The 18,640-nt window shown below is 49.9% G+C and overlaps 1 protein-coding gene, 1 long non-coding RNA gene and 5 other non-coding genes across 9 annotated transcripts; 1 reads left to right on the top strand and 6 right to left on the bottom strand.

Annotated features, from left to right (window-relative positions):
* Positions 1-1,303: 1,303 nt before the first annotated feature.
* LOC129642607 (small nucleolar RNA SNORA2/SNORA34 family) lies at positions 1,304-1,438 on the bottom strand. Its single transcript, XR_008709858.1, has one exon. It is a non-coding gene; the product is annotated as a small nucleolar RNA SNORA2/SNORA34 family (small nucleolar RNA).
* A 2,570-nt stretch (positions 1,439-4,008) lies between these two features.
* RPL3 (ribosomal protein L3) lies at positions 4,009-10,415 on the bottom strand. Of its 2 annotated transcripts, none has more exons than XM_055566843.1 (10): positions 10,242-10,415; positions 9,075-9,267; positions 8,164-8,332; positions 7,477-7,612; positions 6,389-6,575; positions 5,738-5,898; positions 5,134-5,235; positions 4,671-4,766; positions 4,308-4,427; positions 4,009-4,104 (listed from the first exon to the last, which is right to left on the bottom strand). In XM_055566843.1, exons 1-10 carry the CDS (start codon positions 10,398-10,400, stop codon positions 4,060-4,062), a joined length of 1,368 nt encoding a protein of 455 aa, XP_055422818.1. In that variant the 5' UTR covers positions 10,401-10,415; the 3' UTR covers positions 4,009-4,059. The 2 variants fall into 2 exon arrangements, with proteins under 2 accessions (XP_055422818.1, XP_055422819.1); XM_055566844.1 differs by lacking the exon at positions 10,242-10,415 and adding an exon at positions 9,899-10,128.
* Positions 4,879-4,972, bottom strand: LOC129642634 (small nucleolar RNA U83B). Its single transcript, XR_008709888.1, has one exon. It is a non-coding gene; the product is annotated as a small nucleolar RNA U83B (small nucleolar RNA).
* LOC129642635 (small nucleolar RNA U83B) lies at positions 6,236-6,329 on the bottom strand. Its single transcript, XR_008709890.1, has one exon. It is a non-coding gene; the product is annotated as a small nucleolar RNA U83B (small nucleolar RNA).
* LOC129642654 (small nucleolar RNA U82P) lies at positions 7,613-7,668 on the bottom strand. Its single transcript, XR_008709902.1, has one exon. It is a non-coding gene; the product is annotated as a small nucleolar RNA U82P (small nucleolar RNA).
* LOC129642587 (small nucleolar RNA SNORD43) lies at positions 9,715-9,778 on the bottom strand. Its single transcript, XR_008709840.1, has one exon. It is a non-coding gene; the product is annotated as a small nucleolar RNA SNORD43 (small nucleolar RNA).
* A 49-nt stretch (positions 10,416-10,464) lies between the features above and the next one.
* LOC129642478 (uncharacterized) lies at positions 10,465-16,802 on the top strand. Of its 2 annotated transcripts, XR_008709758.1 has the most exons (3): positions 10,466-10,601; positions 11,663-11,801; positions 13,595-16,802. It is a non-coding gene; the product is annotated as an uncharacterized LOC129642478 (long non-coding RNA). The 2 variants fall into 2 exon arrangements; XR_008709752.1 differs by lacking the exons at positions 11,663-11,801; positions 13,595-16,802 and adding an exon at positions 10,870-11,144 and having other exon boundaries at positions 10,465-10,601.
* The last annotated feature ends 1,838 nt before the right edge of the window (positions 16,803-18,640 follow it).

Raw genomic sequence — 18,640 nt, 5'->3', positions numbered from 1 at the left:
TACAGCATTTAGCACTTCTTTTTTAAAAATTAATTTATTTAATTGAAGGCTAATTACTTTATAATATTGTTGTGGTTTTTGCCATACATTAACATGAATCAGCCATGTGTACATGTGTCTCCCATCCTGAACCCCCCTCCCTCTTCTTTTTTAAAAGTGCATTTAGGGGAGTTCCCTGGCAATCCAATGGTTAAGACTCCATGCTTTCACTACCAAGGCCCGTGTTCAATCCCCGGTCAGAGAACTAAGATCCCACAAGCTGCACGGCACAGCCAAAAAGCATATACTATGAAAGTAACGTTCTCAATCAATGTCTATAATATAGAGCCCTTTCACTATCCAATGTGTGTGTGTGTGTGTGTGTGCGCGCGTGCGCGTGTGTAAGTCGCTTTAGTCATGTCCGACTCTTTGCGACCCTATGGACGGTAGCTCATCAGACTCCTCTGTCCATGGGATTCTCCAGGCAAGGATACTGGAGTGGGTTGCCATGCCCTCCTCCAGGGGATCTTCCCAACCCAGGGATCGAACCCGTATCTCTTTAAGTCTCTGGCGTTGGCAGGCAGGTTCTTTACCACTAGTGCCACTTGGGAAGCCACTCATAATCCAAGAATCAGCTCAAAAAGTTTTACAACCCAATAGTAAATATAAGTTTCCAATTTGAATGAAGAGTAAAATATACCAGTCAGGGCCCTGACCTTACAAAATGATAATATTCAAAAGAAGCTTACAGTTTAGAGGGACTTCCCAGGTGGCCCCAGTGGTGAAGAACCTGCCTGCCAGTGCAGGAGAAACAAGAGACACAGATTCGATCCCTGGATTGGAAAGAACTCCTGGAGGAGGAAATAGCAATCCACCCCAGTATTCTTGCCTGGAGAATCCCATGGACTGCAGCTATACAGCACGCACAGTTCAGAATCATCCTACTGTTTTTAGATCCACAGCAATTCTATTTGTAGTAATTGGGTTTAACAGTATCATAATTCTAATGAACAAGTTAAATCCTGTGTGTATGCTCAGTTCTGTCTGCCTGTTTGTGACCCCATGGACTGTAGCCCGCCAGGCTCCTCTGTCCCTGGGATTTTCCAGGCAAGAATACTAGAGTGGGTTGCCATTTCTTCTTCCAGGGGATCCTCCCAACCCAGGGATTGAACCCATGTCTCCTGCATTGGGAGGCAGATTCTTTACCACTGAGCTACCTGGGAAGCCCCAAGTTATATCAGGGATCTCTAAATTCTGGAATCAACTAACAAATGCATTAATCAACTACAAGTAAGTATTACCCCATATCTATCACCAATGACTCAGATGTTTCTTTTGAATCATTTGACTATTTCATTTTCAAAGTTCTGAAAAGGCCAACAGACCATACAAAGATTTCTTTAGGCTCCTGCTTAACACTGACAGCTTCTGCAAACTGCTGGCCTTGATTCAGGGCCAAAGCATCCATCGCTTCTATTATCTAAATAATAAACCTTAGCAGACCAACGTTTTATCTTTTTTACTCTTTTAGTCTGTGAGGCACAGCCTAGGCTCTTATTTCCCCAACCAGGGATAGAATCTGTACCCCCTGCAGTGGAAGCTCGGTCTTAACCACTGGGCAACCAGGGAAGTCCCTGGTCACTTCTAAAACTGTCCTGTTTGCCACTGTTTACTGTCTGCCCTCCCCAGCTAGAGGATAAGCTCAAGAGCTGGGCCTCTAAGTTCAGCACGGCTTCCCCAGCACCTGTGTGCCTGGCGGGCACTCAGGGTTTCTTAAGAGTGAAGCTGATCCCACACACATGGGTGGGCTTACTGTTCCCCTGGGAAGCCCAAATTCTCATTCTGACCACAGCTCCAGCCGTTCTGTGCACCCACTGGACCTACCTTCTGCACTAGGTCCCACAACCACCACTGCCAAGGTGTCCGTCTCCAACCAGCTGAGGCTGAGGTTCAGATCTGTGATCTGGGAGGTGCCCAAGATCACTTCCTGGCCAGGGGCAGGGCAGAAACAAGGAGGATGGGGACATGGGGATATGGGGATGGTCGGCAGACAGGGTCTGTCAGGCAAGCCTGCTCTTGAAGTCTCTCTGTGCACAGGTGTGGGGCCAGGAGGGTGTGGTCTGTCTCTGCTGTGGAGCATGTGTGGACGCCATCAGCCTGTTCTCTGGACCCCACATCCCCAGTCATCCTCTACACCTGGGCAGATTCCTAAAAGGGAGTCAGGCCCAGCCAAGACATCTCAAACCAGAAAAGCCTTTCCCACCTGGGCTGGATGGGCAGCTAGGCTCCAGGGCTGACATAAGGTCCGCAGAGGCCCACAGGCTCAGAGGCCAAGGGCAACTGGGGTGGGTGAGGGGACGAGATGGGGCCTTAACCATCTCAGCACCTTCCCCAGGACGTGACTGGAGAGGAGCTTCTGCAGTGACAAGACCAGGAACCTAGCTCCCATGCTCTGGTTCTGCCAGAGCTGCCTGGGGACCTTGGGGCAGGTCCTGACCCTCTGGCTGTGGGCTTGACACTGGGGACTATGGGGCATCTGAAGAGCCCTGGTTGGGGAGGGAACTGAAGCCCCTGCAAAGTCCAGAATCCTACAAGGCTGTCCCAACTGGGTGCTGCGCACTCGCCCCCTGGTGGCTCCAGCCTTGAGTGCAGCTCCCGCCAGTCAGGGCCAGGGTCCTGGGAAGACAGGTGCTGCAAGGGTAGCCCACTGCCCTACTCAACTCAGAAGGGACTCCAGGAAAGCTGGGCAAACATAGATGGTGGGGAGGGGCCCCAGGCTTAAGGGTTCCTACTCAGCCTCCTCTACCACAGAACCTACCCAAGCGTGGAGGGGGCAGGGGTGGGGGTGTGGAGGGGCACGTTTATTCAGAACCAGAGGCTCAACTCAGGCCGCCTCCAGTAATCCTGACAGAACCCGCAGTGCCTTGGGTTAGATTCCTGGGTCAGGGAGATCCCATGAAGGAAATGGCAACCCACTCCTGGACTCGTCTGCAAAATGGCACAGGGGAGCCTGGCATGCTGCACACAGTCCATTGGGTCAGTCGACACAGTGGAGCACACATGCTCGCTGGGCCAATCTTCCCATTAAGACTCCTCCAAAGAATAGAAAACCAAGGCTCAGAGAATACCAGAACCGGCTGGCTGCCAAGATGCGGAGCAGGGATGTCAGAAGTGCGGGGGCCGTGGTCTCTGCCCTGCTTAGGCGGGGCCAAAGCAAAACATGCCACATAGGCAGATGACGTGGGCAGCTGGGATTGGAAAGGAGATGCTGGGATTCACTGCACCAAAGGGTGGGCGAGACCCCAGAGGCCAGTGCAGAGATCCAGGAACCAAGCTGCTCAACAGCCTGCTGTTCAGTTACTTTATGTCTGACTCTTTGCAACCCCATGTACTGCAGCACGCCAGGCTTCCCTCCATCTCCCAGGAGTTTGCTGACTGACCTGCAAGATGCCAGATGCTCAACAATGGTCAGCACAACACAGGGGCTGGAGAGAGACCAGAATGCAAAGAGTTTCAGTAACATGACCAGCCAGGTGAGCCAGGTCAAGGCACTCAGCCCCCACCAACCCGTATTCTCATTCTAATGAAGTCGATTTTAATCACCAGGGCCTGCCACAAAGCAAATTCGTGTTCTGAGCCCCAAGGGGCCCTTCTGCTTGACATCCATTCCCTCCCACAGCCAGAACCTGGCTGATGGCTACGAAAGAACCTCAGCAAGCCCCAACTGGAATGCCTCCAGCGATCAGTGACTAAACCATGTGGCTGGACACTCAGCAGAGCCAGGGTCTGCCCTGCCAGTGGGTGACAATGAGTCCAGATCGTGCACTGCCACACAAGCGGCCCAGACGCCTTGCCCAACGACAAACATTTCACACAAAGCTCACTCCCCAGGCTGCGGGCTCTCAACTTTTGCTTCATCTTCACCAGGCATGGGGCCACCGTGGTAGGGCAAACAGCTGGGGGCACCCAGGGAGCATGAGGGCCCAAGGGAAGCAGCCAGAACTGAGAAAGCAAAGTCAGAGACAGATGTCACTGGAAAATAATTTTATTGAGATTCTACCAGCTGTACAATCTGTTCTATTAGGCCCCTTCTTCCTTTGCAATTCGGTCCTTCTTAAGTGGTCCCTGTGGAGAGAAAAGCAGCAAGGTTAGACAGAAGGCAGCAGTCACAACTTTCCCAACCCCAGTGGCCAGACTCTGGACTGGTCTCCCCTGCCCTGGCACAAACGCAGCACCTTCTGTATCAGCACCACATGGGCAGGCTGACAGGTGACAGAAGCTGAAAGTCATCCCCACCCCAGCCTGAGGGCAGCAAGGTAAGTACTCACCATGAAGGCTTTCTTCTCCTCCACAGTCTGGAAGCGACCATGACCAAATTTGGAGGTGGTGTCAATAAATTTGAGGTCGATCTTCTCCAGGGCCCGCCGTTTGGTCTGTACCAGCAAGGACTGTGGGCCAAGAGGGGAAGGTTAGAGAGCCAAGCCTTTCCCTGTACCACCTTAGTTCACAGCCCTTCATCTTAGAGGGATGAGGTGAAGACACAGATGAGAAATATATATAGGCAAGCAACAAACATCTGGGCCAGGCCAGACAGAGAATCTTCTCCTCCCAAGACGTCAGGCGTAGCAGTTCCTGCTTTTCCTCCCAACCAACTCCCCTAACAGAGCTCGGCACTCCCCGCCCAGCCTCACCTTGCGCAGAGTGAGCACTCGCTTCTTGGTTCCCACCACGCAGCCTTTGAGCATGACGAAGTCATTGGTTACCTCACCGTAGTGGACAAAGCCACCCTGGAAAGGAGCAAGGTCATCGGGTCAGCACAGATCAAGCATGAGGCTGTAGCCAGGTCTGACAACACCCACGCCCTGGGCCTGGTGGGCCCAGGACAGCCACCTGACCAGAGCTGTTCTCAGAAGGAAGGCAGCGAGGAATACTTCCGCAGTCTGACTCGGGCGCTGTGCCCAGCGCTCATTCCAGGGTCTCATCACTGAACAGCTGGCCCCACCCCGCACCAAACAGTCCCCACCATGGCTGGATGCTGCCCAGGGCACCAGTGAACTGTGGGTAAAAACTGATCCTGGCCCTTATGGGCCTAGGACTCAGGGAAATCCCCCGCCAGACCAGACAGGATTTGCAAGGACAGCTCCCATTACTCACCAGAGGATTGATGCTCTTGTCAGACAGATCGTAATCAGTAGAGGCATTGTTCTTGATCAGTTTGCCGTCCTTGATGAGGTAGCCCTGACCAATCTTGTAGATCTGAAGGAAGAAATGAGCATAAATATTTGATTAACAAGAAAACAAGGCAGGGACTCAAGTTGACTGGAGGCAAGGACTGCCATTAGGGACAAATGATTCCCCAACTTGGGGGCAGGGTAGCCTGCAAAGGACTCTGGGAAAGCAGTTTATGACCTGGACCCTCGTGATGGGGCGTCCCAGGCTTGCAGCAAAGAAAAGCTGCCTGGGCCTGAACAATGCCATCCAGGGAGATAAGGGATGGGGCCTCTCCAACAGCACGGGACAGAAGAGGATCGACGAGGCTCCCATCCTCAACCCGACCAAAATCACCTTCAAGGATGGCACTTTACAAACCAGGACACTGATGAATCACAACTGTGCCACCAGGCATGAGCAACGAAGTCCACGTGATGCTCCACCCAGTGGACTGATGACAAGGACCAGAACCCCACAATCCCCAATAACGGAGCCACTCTGCTCCCCTAAGATTGAAGTCTCCACAGGGCCCCCACGTGCACTTCACCTTCTTGTTGATCTCAGTGCGGTGATGGTAGCCTTTCTGCCCAGCCCGAGCCACAGAGAAAGCCACCCGGGCAGGATGCCACGCCCCAATACAGGCAACCTTGCGCAGCCCTCGGTGGGTCTTACGGGGCAGCTTCTTGGTGTGCCAACGGCTGGTGACACCTGGAAGAGACACAGGCTGTTAACATGATGCCTAGCACCACGCCACTGGCCCTTTCGTGCTATGAATGCCCAACTTCAGTTCGTGGTACTTTGTCCAAAGAAATACAACACCTGACTGCAACAATCCTCTCCCTTACTATACCTCCATCCATCCAAGGTGATTATCAGCTTAGACATAACCCTTTTCAGCAACAAGATCAGGTCTTAGAGAATCATCCCTGTACCAGAATATCATGTGGACCCAAGAGGATTCACGAAGCCTCGAGCCCAGTGTTTTGCAGTGTGTTTGAAAACCATTCACCCCAATCCCACACACTGACCCAACCACCTGACCAGAGCTGTTCCCAGAAGGAAGGCAGCAAGGAACATTTCCGCAGTCTGACTTGGACACTGCGCCCAGCGCTCATTCCAGGGCCTCATCACTGAACAGCGTGGCCTGACATCACTCTCCCAGGGTAACCACAGCAACTCAGGCCACTGCAAAGCTCACCTTTGTAGCCTTTGCCCTTGGTCACCCCAATGACATCGATCATCTCATCCTGGCCAAACACTTGGCTCACAGGCACCTGCTGCTCGAGCCTCTCACGGGCCCAGTCCAGTTTCTCAGCCACAGTGCCTCCGTTCACCTGGACCTCCATGAGGTGGGCCTTCTTCTGGCGCAGAGGAAGCAGGCGCATCTAGAAAGGCACAGGGAATTCAGCGTGAGAGGACCGCAAGCCGGGCCAAACACCAAAAACCTTCCACCAACCAGCTCCCTGTTCCCGACTGGTCCTTCTGGCCAGTGCCTTTGGGGTACCTGCTCTGGTTTACCCTAGCCATCTAGCACGCTGTTATCTGCCAATAAGCCACTTTTAAAAAGAGCAGTATAACACTGCAAATACAAGCTATGAGGACCAAAATCCAAATAAGGCTTTTTAAAAGCTGCCCAGTGCTATACTACTGAGCCACCTTCAGTGCACACAGCACGAATCTGCGGCAATGTGGTCACCACTAACCACACAAGACTACTCGTCACTTAGAAATGACAGGTATACACACAGGTTTAACAACCCAGATTATACCCAGTCTAACCCAGAAAACTAAAAGCTAAAGCTAATTCAACTCAAGTCAGCCTCTCAACACTATTTTCAGTTAGGTGCTAGACTACCTACGTAAGTTATGACTCACCAATTCCTTCAACCAGTTTTCCTAAAAACGGGGCATGGATTTATCTAATTAAGATTCAATGGGGACACAGTGCCCTCTGCTGGTAACAAAAAACCCTGTGTGGAGCCACTGGATGCCTTCTCAAGCTACCCTGTGTCCTTATGTTCTGGCCCCAGGAATCCAGGTATCAAGGCAGGGCCTTGGCTGGACTGTTGCTTTTAACAATCTCTTGTCCACCAAGAAAATACATTTAAGGACCTGAAAATCTTACTGTCCCTAAAATCACGAGGTCTGGCACAAAACCAGTCTGAGCACAGAATCAATTCAGAAGATAAGAGTCCCCCCCAAAGCCACCGGTGACGATGTAGGCCATCGCCCCCAGATGGGCAGCAATGGGTAGTGACCCTCCTCTTGGCCCTGGCGAGCACTCACCTGGGTGTGGGCAATGACACGGATGACCTGACAGTACTTCTTCATGCTGCTGAAGTCCCTCTCAAGCTGCTTCTTGCCGTCTGCGTCCTGCCACTTCTTGCAGTATTTGGTGAAGGCCTTCTTCTTGGACTTATGCCTTCAGGAGCAGAGCAGAGTTGGGGAGGGGGCCCAGGTGCCAGCCTTCATCAGCCCTCCAACGGGTGAGGGGGAGGCACACAGGCACCGTGTGGGGACGGGGCTCATTGCCGGCTTCTAAGGAGCCTTTTCCACCGGCAAGCGGAGCCAGGATGGAGCTCATCGGGCAGAGCCGAGCGGAGCTGAGCAGAGGTCCACAAGGTTAATAATGAAACACGACATTCGGATACACAAATTCCTGCTCCAAGTTAGCCATTAACCAGACCACACACCTGGGGTGGGCTGGGGGCGTCAGTTACCACTCTAAGTAGACCCCCATACTTGTCAGCAACCAAAAGGATTGCTGAACCGAGGCAGCGCCCAAGGTCAACACCAAAGGAAATGTCCCGGGACGCTGCTCCCATTGTTTCTGAGAACTGTTCTGCCCAAGAGGCGACTAAACCTGACACCAAAGCAGCTGCCCTGCCGCCGACTACGGAGCTGAGGCCCCACAAAGCACCCGGCCCTTTCCCCTAGCCCAGCCCAGGGTGAGCCCAGCTGTGGCTCCCTTACCAGTTCTTGTAGAAGCGCCTTTTGCACTCGTCGCTGATATGCTCAGCAAAGATGGTCTTAAAGGTCCGGAGGCCTCGGGGTGTTTCCACGTAGCCCACGATGCCCACAATCACCATGGGCGGAGTCTCCACGATGGTCACAGCCTCCACCACTTCCTTCTTGTTCACCTCTGCAAATAAAGTAGGTGGTCAAAGCTGAGTGGACTACCAAGTCCCCACACGCGCCCTTCCAGGCCAGCAATCTGCTTCACAGGACGGTCTGCAGCGGTCTGCACCTCTCAGGCCTGTCCTCACTGCAGACTGTTCAGCTGGTGCACAGATATTTTCAACTCAATCAAAACCATCTGGACCCTACTCAACCACGTAAGTCTGGCTCCAGCTCTGGTCTGTTGCAGCCATCTCTAGAGACAAATTCCTCATTGCTTTCAGAATGCAAGAATACTAAGTACAGTAAGGTAGTTAACACCAGAGCCCAGAAACCATTTTAACTGTCTAACGCTATCTGTTTCAGTAATCAGTGCTACGTGTTCTACTTAGTCACTTTTCTACTTCAATTTCCCAGAAAAAAAATACTGCAATGTGCTGCCATTTCCTTTTCCAGGGATCTTACCGACCCAGGGGTCTCCTGCTTGGCAGGCAGGTTCTTTTACCACTGAGCCAGCGGGGGAACCCTTCTATTCTTTGGCTCTTAACAAATTTACTCACCATGCTCCTTGACTTCATTACACCCCTCTGCCTAAAACAATGTCAGTCACCTGAACTCTGGAATACTAATCAATCCTAAAATATATTTCCATTCTGAAGTCCAGAGGTTCTGTTGATCTCCCCAAAGCCTGCTCCGTTCTGACTGCTTGGCCCCATCTAGTCAACTCCAGCTCTCCCATCAGCTAGAAAGATGCAGCATGTACTTACTGGACCCTGGCCTATCGACCTCCCTCACAATGTGGGTCATGCCAGCCTTGTAGCCAAGAAAGGCAGTGAGGTGCACGGGCTTGGAAGAGTCATCCTTGGGGAAGCTCTTCACCTTCCCGCGGTGCCGGCTGCTGCGCTTCCGAGGCAGGAAGCCCAGGGACCCGTGCCTGGGAGCAGAGAACTTCCTGTGAGACTAAGAGAAATAGAAGAACATTAGCACCTTCTGAGGACCTTCGTTCCCAGAGGCCTAGGTTTTAGGAGGATTTCAAGCAATGACGGCTCCATGCCAGCAACCCAGGTAAAATATCTACATTCAGAATTAAGTTTAATTCTTCACAATCACACATCCAGAAGCTATTATTCAGTCAGACTTGAAGTGAACATTTACCTCAACCCTTCACCTTGTAACTTAAAACGAACCATCCCCCTTTTCCTCTTTAAGAAGAAAAACACACACCAGAGAGTCGCATTAAGGATCGCTTAACAAGCCTTACACTCAAGATTCTGATCATCATTATTGCCATTTTGCCCAGGGACTCCTTGTCAAGGGGCTGGGTGGCGGACAATGGTACTGAAGGATGCCCCATGTTCCCAACGGGAGCCAAACCGGAAAAGAGTGGCCACTAGAACTCGACAGAGCCAAATCAGAACATGACAATCAGCACAGTGTCTCTGTCCGCCCGTCAATAAGTTCATCATTTCTGGTTTCTGACAACTCTAGAGGCCAAAGGAGTTGTATCAACGTTCCCAGACGTTTCAGAATGAAGCCTCAACAACCCCTGTCCCGAATACCCTCTCCAGCCTGCCGGCCTGGATTTCTGCACCTTTTTAACACTAGAGCCAAACAATCGCACACAAGGTCCTCCTGCCAAAGGGCTCACGTCTTGGATCTCGAATGCTGAGGTAGAAATCCAGGAATAGTCCATGGTTTGAAAACTGTCAGGCCCAGGCCCCACAAGCCAAGGCCTCTAGCCAGCCGACAGGCAGGCCCCAAACCATCCTCAAGTCCAGGACGTTTTCAGGAAATAGACCTGACCGCGGGTTCCGCTGAGTGCCCCGTGCTATTACAGCAGAACCCCGGCACCGGGTGAACCGAGATGGCGGGGATGTGCCGCGGATTCAGCCATGCCACCACGACAAAGAGGAAGCCGCCATTACACTACATACCATCCTGCGCTCGGAAGCTGCCGGTAGAGGTCGACCCTCTAGCCGCGCGAGATATATAAATCCTAGCCTGGCTCCGCCCCTTCCGGCGTGCGAACGCGCACCCGCGGCAGACGTCAGGTCGCGGGGCCGACCCTGGACTCCATTTCTGCGCATGCTCATTCTCGCCTTGCTTGCGTTCCGACCAGGGCGTCAGTTTGGTAGGCGGGATTTAGAGGTCCTACGGCGAGCGGCTGGGATCACACTTCGTGAAAATTCTCGGACGCGCCGGCGGAAAATCAAAATACTATCGCCCTACAAGCGTTGGACAGTAGCCAACTTTTGAGGAAACGTTGAAACGCGCTATTACGGTGAAGGAAAATGGTCAGTCACCTCTGGAATTGAATAACCCTATTGAGGCTTCAGTTCCAAAGCGTTTTCACATGTGGTATATCATTTCCGTCTGGCACTCTAGATCATCGATGTTGCCATTTTGCAGGCATGTTGAAGTGGAATCAGTTGCACAGCCCCCACCAACTCAAAGTTGGAGAGAAAAGACTGAGCCCCTGGTTTTCCTGGTTCCCAACTCAGGCGCTTCCCGACACCAGCTTGCCTTTAATGTGTGCTGATTTGGGGTTTCCCCTCCCTCTAGCTCCATCTAGGCCATTTCTCCCAGTATCGGGCTGCGGGGACTGGCGCTGGATTCTGAAGGTCTGAGGCGGAGAAACCCTCACCAGCTGCCGGGCGTCACGAAGCCTGGCTCTCCCTGCCTCCCAGATCCTCTGCATGAAGGACCCTCGCTGATCTCTGCCTGGGCTCGTGGTCACCTAGGAGTCTCCTAGTTGCTCTCCCTGCCGCCAGGCTTGTCCATCCAGATCTAAAAATCATATTATCTTTTGGTTACTTCCCATGTCCTTCCCCACCCCCACTCCTAGTTATTTCCTCTGGTTTAAGGCTTAACTCCTGAGCCTGCAAGCCAAGAATCTGCCTTAACTAGCTGCTCCAGCCTCTTTTCTGTGGGTGAACACACACTTTTCCACTTTCCACCTCCATCCCACCCTGTTCTGTTTTTTGATTCTGGGCCTGGCCATTGCTCACACCGTTATTAAGAAAGCGTTCTCATTTAACCTTCACTCCATCCCTCAGTGGCAGTGTTGAGAGTCCTCAGCCCCTTATTGGAAATCTTTGGGGCCAGATCTGTTTCCAAATTCACCGTTTTTCATGTTTTAGATAATATCATGCAATATGGTGCACATACTGTATATTATGTAATCCTCCCTAAGCTCTTTAATGAAACACATTAATTCTGTAAAGAGACATGAATATTCACATGGAGTGGAATAAATAGCCCCACAGTTCAAGGCTAGCTTTGCTGCCTAAAAAATTCAGATTACTTTCGTTTTTGCCACCAACTGACTTAAGTTTTTTCATAATTCAATTTACAGCAATATGGATGGACCTAGAGAGTATCATACTGAGTGAAGACAGAAAAAGACAAATACTGTGATATCACTCGTGGAATCTAAAATATGATACGAATAAACTTATTTACCAAACAGAAGCAGACTCACATAGAAGACAAAGGTATGGTTACCAAAGAGAAAAAGGGTTAGGGAAGGAATGAATTGGGAGATTGGGATTAGATACAAATTTCTGTATATAAAATAGAGAAACAAGTTCCTACTATATGCCACGGGGAACTATATTCAATATCCTATAATAAACCATAGTGGAAAAGAATATGAAAAAGAATATATGACCAAATCACTTTCCTTTATACTAGAAACTTAACATTATAAATAACAACTTTTTATTTCAGAATGGCAGACAAGGAATTATGGCCCACACTGTCCCTTTTTATAGAGAAAACTAAGTTCAGGTCAAAAAGGAGTAATTTGGCAAAAGTCATACAATTAAGAAAGGACAGAGCTCAAGCCTGATTCTAGGTTAGGTTTTCATGACATCAGACTCAGGGTTCAGTCGCCTCTTCACTGGAAAAGGAGCTCCGGGGTCCTGAGTCACTCATTCGCTCAATAAGAAATTCTTCCTGAAGTCTTGCTGCATGTCAGATGCTGCACCAGGCTGTGGGAATGACACAAAAGGGAAGGGGGCAGGGCCCAACCTTTGAAAGGATGACAAATCCCGAGGACATCACGTACTGATTAAAACCAAATAGGTCCAAGATAACAGACTAGTCCGCTTCCACTAGACCTTGAGCCTCAGGGTATGCTCACTGGAACACATCAGCAAGCTACCTGACACACTCGCCAGTTCCAAGGCCAACCATTAAAGACGAGAAAGTGGGGCATTGGCCCAGTTCCAGCCTGGCCTTTCGCATGATGTACTTACTCTACATATAAGTTAAATTTACAGTGTGGCAATATACAGTCTTGCCGTACTCCTTTCCCATTTTGAACCAGTCTATTGTTTCATGTCCGGTTCTAACTATTGCTTCTTTTCTTTTTTCCTAACTGTTGCTTCTTGACCTGCATACAGGTTTCTCAGGAGAGATAAGTAAGGTGGTCTGGTATTCCCATCTTTTAAGAATTTTTCACAGTTTGTTGTGATCCACACAGTCAAAGTCTTCAGCATAGTCACTGAAGCAGAAGCAGATGTTTTTCTGGAATTCCCTTGCTTTTTCTATGATCCAACAGATGTTGGCAATTTGATCTCTGGTTCCTCTGTCTGTTCTAAATCCAGCTTGTACATCTGAAAGTTTTTGGTTCATGTACTGTGGAAGCTTAGCTTGAAGGATTTTGAGCATGACCTTGTTAGCATGTGAAATGAGCGCAGTTGTACAGTAATTAGAACATTCTTTGGCATTGCCTTTCTTTGGAATTGGAATGAAATTGACTTTTCCAAAAAAAAAAAAAAAGAAAAAAAAAGAAAATTGACTTTTCCAGTTTTGTGGTCTCTGCTGAGTTTTCCAAATTTGCTGATATATTGAGTGCAGCACTTTAACAGCATCATCTTTTCCAGTTCTGTGGCCTCTGCTGAGTTTTCTAAATTTGCTGGCATGTTGAGTATAGAACTTTAACAGCATCATCTTTTAGAATTTTAAATAGCTCTGCTTGAATTCCATCACCTCCACTAGCTTTGTTCGTAGTAATGCTTCCTAAGGCCCACTTGACTTCACACCCCAGGATGTCTGGCTCTAGGTGAGTGACCACACCATCATGGTTATCGGAGTCATTAAGAACTGTTTTGTATAGTCCATCTGTGTATTCCTGCCACTTCTTCTTAATCTCTTCTGCTTCTGTTAGGTCCTTGCCATTTCTGTCCTTTATTGTGCTCATCTTTGCATGAAATATTCCTTCAGTAACGCCAGTTTTCTTGAAGAGATCTCTAGTCTTTCTCATTCTATTGTTTTCCTCTAGAGATATTGCCTCAGGCCTCAGCTTTCCCATCTGTCAGATGAAGGATTCATTCATTCATTCAGCAAATGTGTACCGAGCCCACTGTGCCTAAGAACGACAAAAGGTCAACTAAAGATGGGGATCAAATTGCCAACATCCGCTGGATCATCGAAAAAGAGAGTTCTAGAAAAACATCTGCCTTATTGACTATGCCAAAACCTTTGACTGTGTAGATCACAACAAACTGTGGAAAATTCTAAAAGAGATGGGAATACCAGACCACCTGACCTGCCTCCTGAGAAATCTGTATGCAGGTCAAGAAGCAAAAGTTAGAACTGTACATGGAACAACAGACTGGTTCCAAATCAGGAAAGGAGTACATCAAGGCTGTATATTGTCACCCTGCTTATTTAACTTATATGCAGAGTACATCATGGGAAATGCTGGGCTGGATGAACCACAAGCTGGAATCAAGATTGCCGGGAGAAATATCAATAACCTCAGATATGCAGATGACACCACCCTTACGGCAGAAAGCGAAGAAAATCTAAAGAGCCCCTTGATGAAAGTGAAAGAGGAGAGTGAAAAAGTTGGCTTAAAACTCGACATTCAGAAAACGAATATCATGGCATCTGGTCCCATCACTTCATGGCAAATAGATGGGGAAACAGTGGAAACAGTGTCGGACTTTATTTTTGGGGACTCTAAAATCACTGCGGACGGTGACTGCAGCCATGAAATTAAAAGACACTTGCCCCTTGGAAGAAAAACTATGACCAACCTAGATAGCACATTAAAAAGCAGAGACATTACTTTGCCAAGAAAGGTCCGTCTAGTCAAGGCTATGGTTTTTCCAGTAGTCATGTATAGATGTGAGAGTTGGACTATAAAGAAAGCTGACCACTGAAGAATTGATGCTTTTGAACTGTGGTGTTGGAGAAGACTCTTGAGAGTCCCTTAGACTGCAAGGAGATCTGACCAGTCAATCCTAAAGGAAATCAACCCTGAATATTCATTGGAAGGACTGATGCTGAAGCTGAAACTCCAATACTTTGGCCACCTGACGTGAAGAACTAACTCATTTGAAAAGACCCTGATGCTGGGAAAGATTAAGGGCAGAAGGAGAAGAGGACGACAGAGGGTGAGATGGTTGGATGGCATCACTGACTCGATGAATATGAATTTGAGTAAGCTCCAGGAGTTGGTGATGGACAGGGAAACCTGGCGTGCTGCAGTCCATGGGGTCACAAAGAGTCAGACATGACTGAGCAACTGAACTGAACTGTAAGATGGGGATAAAGTAGGGCTTTAACTATTCCTTGCAAGCCATCAGGTGGATGACCAGGAAAAGGACCCTGAGAGTCGACATGAACAATCAGAATCAGGAGATCTTTAGGATCCATAGGATCTGGAGACTATTTGTATGAGTCACTGTTAGGGGCCTGGGAGAGCAAGCAGAGATAGCAGGAGTTAAGATAACCATTTTGGAATATTGGGTAGATAGTGTTACTTTTGGGGCTTCCCTGGTAGCTCAGCTGGTAAAGAATCCACCTGCAATGCTGGAGACCCTGGTTCGATTCCTGAATCGGGAAGATCCCCTGGAGAAGGGGTAGGCTACCCACTCCAGTATTCTTGGGCTTCTCTGGTGGTTCAGATAGTAAAGAATCTGCCTGCATTGCAGGAGACCTGGGTTGGATTCCTGAGTTGGGAAGGTCCCCTGGAGGAGGGCTTGGCAGCCCACTCCAGTATTCTTGCCTGGAGAATCCCCAAGGACAGAGGAGTCTGGCAAGCTACAGGCCATGGGGTTGTAAAGAGTCTGAGCGACTAAGCACAGCACAGTGTTACTTTTACGAAGGATAGATTAATTTCTGTATATAAGTTTAGAATCATTTATGGGGTTAACTGTATCATCTCTTCTTCCAAGAACAAGTCTAAGGCTACACAGCAAGATGTATGCAAATCAACAAGAAGAAACTAAGGATGTGAGAGAAGGGAAATAATATGAAGCCAGAGAGGGATTGATGCCAAAAGCTCAGCTTCTCTGTATATACCAGTGCAGAATCGAATCACGCAGAGGGTTTTGGCTGAAGCAGGAAAGAAAAGCTTTATTGCTTTGTCAGGCAAAGGGCTTGGGAGTTTGGCGAGGAGTTTTATGGCAACAGATCATGGTGAGGTTGCTGATAAGATTAAGAGTGTGTGTAGGGTCTCTGATGAGCTTCTCTGATCCCTTTAATCTTTTTTTTTTCTTTGACATATTTATTTATTTGGCTGCCTTGGGTCTTAGTTATGGCACATGGGATCTTTCATTGCAACAGGAACTTTCTAGTTGTGGTGTGTGGCTCCAGAGCATGTGGGCTCAGTAGTTATGGTGTAGAGGCTTAGTTACTTTGTGCCAGGTGAGATCCTAGGTCCTGGACCAGGAATTGAACCTGCATCTCCTGCATTTTGAGGTAGATTCTTAACCACTGGACAATCTCTTTAATCTTTCCTCAGCCAAAGTTTCTTGGCTGTACCTCCCTTGATTAGCAACTGTTGGAACTGGCCTTTTGGAACTCGGGGAAGGTCATGGAGGCTGGAGTCTTGCCTACAAGAAATGGGGGACAAAAAGGCCTCCATGACCGGGAACCTGACAGGGCACCACTCAGTTTCAGGATCACACCCAAAACACACATTATAGACCACTGCTCATGCCATAGTAGTCCTTCCATTTGGCTTCAAGCCTCTTCCAGCCAAATACAAAGATAAATATGATTAGTAACGTGATTCACAACATCCACATGATAAACAATGGCCAAAGGAATCCACTGTGCCTGGAATAAGGCTTTAAAGAAATTTCTCAGGGAGATGGGGTTCTCCTAAAGGGATCAAAATGGGATGCAGCTAGTGACACCCTGAACATCACCCTACAGTGAATACACAGTTCAGCACATTTGTGCAGACCAGTGAAATCTGGGTGACACGCCGAGCCCATCTGGGCGAGCTGTTTACAGCAGGTCAAAACAAAGGAGGTAGGTTGCTTGATCCCTGATTACTGATTTAATCCAAAGAAAAAATCCAGAGTCTGGAAAGAAATGAACTGACTTTGTTCATAAATGGTCCTCTGTCAATAGGGTTTTTCAAAGTGGAACTCCTAGTAAGGAATGGAAAAGGGCCCATATTTTGCTCAAATCACTAAAGGGCAGTTATTCTCTGTTGCTAGGTAAAACCCAAGGTGTGGACCAGCCTTGGCAGCAGGAGGTTAGGGGGACCAGAAAAGCAGAATGGAGAAGCACAGGGGGATTCCCTGGTGGTCTGGTGGTTAGGACACAGCTCTCTCACTTCCGGGGCCCCAGGTTCAATCCCTCTGCTTTCTTTCATAGCAGAGAGAGAAAAAAAAGATGGAGAAGTGTGAGGGCAAAAGGGAAGAGAGGACTTGAGTGAGGCAGTTTTGTCATGAGTGTATTTCAGTGTCCATCTCTCTTGTTGTTGTCCAGTCATTAAGTTGTGTCTGACTGTGACGCCATGGACTGCAGAACACCAGGCTTCCCTGTCCTTCACTATCTCCCTGACTCAAACTCATGTCCGCTGAGTCAGTGATGTCATCCAACTGTCTCATCCTCCCTTTCCCCCTTCTCCTCTTGCACTCAATCTTTTCCAGCATCAGGGTATTTTCCGATGAGTTGGCTCTTCGCATCAGGTGGCCAAAGTATTGGAGCTTCAGCTTCAGCATCAGTCCTTCCAATGCATATTCAGGGTTGATTTCCTTTAGGATTGACTGGTTTGATCTCCTTGCAGTCCAAGAGAATCTCAAGAGTCTTCTCCAACACCACAGTTTAAAAGCATCAATTCTTTGGCGCTCAGCCTTCTTTAAGGTCCGACTCTCACATCCGTACATGACCACTGGAAAAAGCAATTTTGACTATATGGACCTCTGTCAGCAAAGTGGTGACTCTGCTTTTAATGCACTGTCTAGGTTTGTCATCTCTCTCGCCAGACCACAAGCTTCGTGGTGGCCGAGATTGCAGGGCCTAGCTCCGAGAAGGCTCAGGCTGTCATTTGTCAGATGTGGGCATGAACACAGCAGGCCCCACCTAAACTTCATAGCTTCAGAGGCTGCCTCCCTTACCCATTGAGGCAACAATGCTCCCTCTGACAAGAGCTCACACCCTGACCTTTTGTGCTGTCACTGATTGTTGCACAACCTCCTGGCTCAGCTGACAGGGCGTTTGGGCCAGAACGCCAGTTAATATGAGCTTGTGGCATGAGTGCAGCTCCATGCCCCCAGAACGGGAGGCTGGGCACAGAGCCTCTGGGTCATGAAGGCCCCTCTCCCGGCTCCTCCACCACCATCTGCCAAGGTGATGCGCCGCAGAATGGGAGCGGGCTGGCCCGAGGCACCTGGCAGCTCCTGCTCCTGTGTGGGCCCAGCCTGGTGAAATTCTACCGGCCGCTGCTGGGGCTGCAGGCAGCCGTGGCAAACATGGCTTCCCACTGCCTGCCTCTCTACGTGCTGGGCTTCTGCGTCTTCTGGGGCAGCAATCTACAGGTGATGGGGGCGCTCTTCCTGGCCCAGAAGCTGTGCATGGAGGTGCTGCCGCCCGTCCAGCAGACCTTGTGGTGGCTGCTGAGCATCGCGCGGGGCTGGGGCCTTCAGCTGCTGGCCACCCTGATGCACGGAGCCTGCCGCTGCGTCCCATGGCTCCAGCGGCACTTGCGATGGGAGGCCCACCTCGCTCTGCTGTCTGTGGCCCAGTGTGCCTACTACAGCCTGGTCGACTTCCACCATGAGCACAGCAAGGCCTTGGAGCTGCTGCCACAGGCTGTGCTGCAGCAGACGGCTGTGTCCCTGCTGCTCCGCTGCCTGGACAGGCTGGGGGTGGCCGTGGGACAGGTGGCCAGGGCCCTGTGGGGCGGTGGCCTGCGGTCCCTGGGATGGGCCAGGCTGTGCAAGGCACCCTCCAAAGATCTGGATGCGGTCACCACCGTCCTTCCAGTGACCACCATTCCTTTTAGCCAGCGCTTCCCTGGGCCTGACCCAGCCACCCTGAGCGGGCTCAGGCCAGCCTCCGTCAGCCTGTGCCTAGTGGT

Source organism: Bubalus kerabau, chromosome 1, assembly GCF_029407905.1.
Source record: "Bubalus kerabau isolate K-KA32 ecotype Philippines breed swamp buffalo chromosome 1, PCC_UOA_SB_1v2, whole genome shotgun sequence".
NCBI classification, from domain to species: domain Eukaryota; kingdom Metazoa; phylum Chordata; class Mammalia; order Artiodactyla; family Bovidae; genus Bubalus; species Bubalus kerabau.
Note: the sequence above shows the minus strand (reverse complement) of the source record. Positions and strands in the feature narration are given on the sequence as shown.